This window comes from Cynara cardunculus, assembly GCF_001531365.2.
Source record: "Cynara cardunculus var. scolymus isolate 2C chromosome LG 11, CcrdV1, whole genome shotgun sequence".
Lineage (NCBI taxonomy): Eukaryota > Viridiplantae > Streptophyta > Magnoliopsida > Asterales > Asteraceae > Cynara > Cynara cardunculus.
Genome location: NC_037538.1, coordinates 279,131 through 282,191, shown reverse-complemented (window position 1 = coordinate 282,191; position 3,061 = coordinate 279,131). Strand labels below are relative to the sequence as shown.

Here is a 3,061-nt window from a genome sequence, read left to right as displayed (position 1 = left end):
ATTAAATATTAATAATTTATATAAAGTTCAAAAAAATTGATTGGGATGGGATTTGAAACAGCAACCTCAAGTATGAAGGTTGAGCAACATTGCCAACTAAGCTACTTAATGTATATGTTTTTAATACCTTAGTTATAGTATTTATGTATAAAAACGGGGGGGCCATGGCCCCCAAAGGCCCTTATAGGGATCCGCCCCTGCTTTTAATAGAAAGCGTCGCATGAGCAATTCTTATAGAACACTCTTAAGAAAGCGTCCAAGAAATCCAGCTTTTTTTTATTTATACATAAGACACTTTTTTAAGTAGTGTCCTTGTAACGCGATACTTTCTATTAAAGCCATTGTTTGAAAAGGTTCGCCGCAACAACTGCCATGGCTCAAGGCATGTGTCTCACGCCACGTCACGTCACGTCACGTCACGTCCCGTCCGAGGCATGCCATTGCATACTTAATGCATAGATTTTGTATTTCACATATCTTTTTAATACATAAATTAATTAATTTAAATTGTTTACTATCATTAATTTATATTGAATAATAGTAGAAAACATATATTTATGTATATAATATTATATATGATATAGAGATTGTCGTCATAAGTCACGCCTTGACCTCACCACGGCTTTTAAGGCTTGAGAGGTTTGGCCTCTCATGCTATTGGAATCTTGATTAAATGTGTCATATATAAAAACTAGTTTAGACTCCCAAAAACGCCATATAAACTTATTACAACGCTTTTAGATAAGACATTATATTTTTTTGTCCTATGGATCAAGTCTTATAAAGTGGAAGTGGTCTATTATGACGCTTAAAAGTGTTTGACGTCCTATAAATCCGATTTTGGTGTAATGAACTAACAACAGTTTTATCGATCAATATCAACCAGGTACATAGTCTTGTGTTTTGAATTAGCACTACAATTGTATTGATCATAAATATGAAAGATGAAAAAATGAGATTAAAATTAAGATGGATGTGAAATGTCAAAGGGAAGTTAAGAACTACAGCTGCAATTGCGAAAGCTACAGCAAGATGATTGATATTAAATACTTGAAGTAACTTCCACATGGATATGGATGCTGGTTACTGGTAGGTTGGGCTGCATCATTAATTGCACTTCTCCATGTTCTTATACAAATGAAAAAACACATAACACTTTTAAGGCTCTGAATCCAATTCCAAATTAAAGTTAACCTAATGCAATGCCAATATATGCCACGCCTGTTTTAACTAACGTTTATAGTCGCTGGAATTACTATCAAAAAGCATGAAAAATACAAAGTGCAATTTTCACATATCAACATGGTTGTTGACAACATTTAATCACTTTAAATGGCACATGGTTTCAGCTGTACGTCTAATCAAATCAAGAGCTCGCAGTCGCAGGCCAAAATATCAGATACTGGGAGTGGGTTGTTATATAAACCTTACTTGCCTTCATCTCCATCATTACTACTCGTAAAACATTTACACTGCACGCTACACAACAATAAGATGAAACAGCCTGCTACCTTGTCTTTGCTTTCTTTTCACACTCTTTTTCTGAGTCTAGTGTTTGCTAGAAATGTGGTTGATTTCAGTCATAACCATGATGACAAGCTCTTGATCAGTGGTGGCAAGGGAGGTGGATTTGGCTTTGGAGGTGGTTTTGGTGGAGGTAGTGGATTTGGTGGTGGTGGAGGCGGCGGGGGTCTTGGGGGTGGGCATGCCATAGGTGGTAAAGGTGGAGTGGGAGGAGGAATAGGGGGCGGCTTTGGTGGAGGCATTGGAAAAGGTGGTGGAATAGGGGGCGGACATGGTAAGGGTGTTGGAGTGGGTGGCGGCATTGGCAAGGGTGGCGGATTTGGTGGTGGGATTGGAAAGGGTGGTGGAGTTGGTGGAGGAATTGGCAAGGGTGGGGGATTTGGTGGTGGAGTGGGTGGCGGGATTGGCAAGGGAGGCGGACTTGGTGGGGGGATCGTCAAGGGTGGCGGACTTGGTGGCGGGATTGGCAAGGGAGGCGGACTTGGTGGAGTTGGGGGAGGGATTGGCAAGGGTGGTGGAGTCCAGGGAGGGATAGGTAAGGGTGGAGGATTCGGTGGAGGGATCGGCAAGGGGGGAGGAGTCGGCGGTGGGATCGGCAAGGGCGGAGGAGTCGGCGGTGGGATCGGCAAGGGCGGAGGAGTCGGCGGTGGGATCGGCAAGGGCGGAGGATTCGGCGGTGGGATCGGCAAGGGTGGAGGATTCGGCGGAGGGATCGGCAAGGGTGGAGGATTCGGCGGTGGGATCGGCAAGGGTGGAGGAGTCGGCAAGGGTGGAGGATTCGGCGGAGGGATCGGCAAGGGTAGAGGATTCGGCGGTGGGATCGGCAAGGGTGGAGGATTCGGCGGAGGGATCGGCAAGGGTGGAGGATTCGGGGGAGGGATCGGCAAGGGTGGAGGATTCGGCGGAGGGATCGGCAAGGGTGGAGGAGTCGGCGGTGGGATCGGCAAGGGTGGGGGAGTAGGAGGGGGTTTTGGCAAAGGGGGTGGGATTGGGGGAGGTGACTAAATTGATGATAATGAGTGCATGTATTATTTGTATTATCATAAACAAGTATGGAACCGTATGTTGTGCGGTAGTATGAGTGCTATGATTAATGATATGAAGATTGTCTATATAAATATATATTAATTGTTAATAGAATCATCAATAAATCATATTCAAATAATTCGAAAAAGTTAAATAAAATATAGTTAGTGAAATTTTAATATACACATATATATATATATATATATATATATATATTGAGAGAGAGATTTGTTTAGTAATAAAGTTGTAAAACTAAATAAAATGAGAAATAATAACAACAGAAATATTAAGGAATCTGATACAAACTTAAGAATAAAAAATACTCCACATAAAGATATGTCTCTTTCAAAAGAAGATGTACATATACTATTTTTCATCTTCAACACATACCTTCACTTTAAAAACACAATAGTGAATGGACCAACCATACGATATGTAAAAAATCACATACCAAACTTAAATTCAAATCTTTATATCCCAATAGATAAAATTATAATGCAATCAAAATCAT

The 3,061-nt window shown here is 41.4% G+C and overlaps 1 protein-coding gene across 1 annotated transcript; it reads left to right on the top strand.

The window, feature by feature from the left end:
- The first annotated feature begins 1,332 nt into the window (after positions 1-1,332).
- Positions 1,333-2,529, top strand: LOC112520872 (glycine-rich cell wall structural protein-like). The gene has a single exon (XM_025129489.1). It carries the CDS (start codon positions 1,333-1,335, stop codon positions 2,527-2,529), a length of 1,197 nt encoding a protein of 398 aa, XP_024985257.1.
- Positions 2,530-3,061: the final 532 nt, after the last annotated feature.

Excerpts from the sequence above, each read along its gene's own strand:
- LOC112520872 (XM_025129489.1), top strand. The coding sequence starts at position 1,333 with ATGGCACATGGTTTCAGCTGTACGTCTAATCAAATCAAGAGCTCGCAG.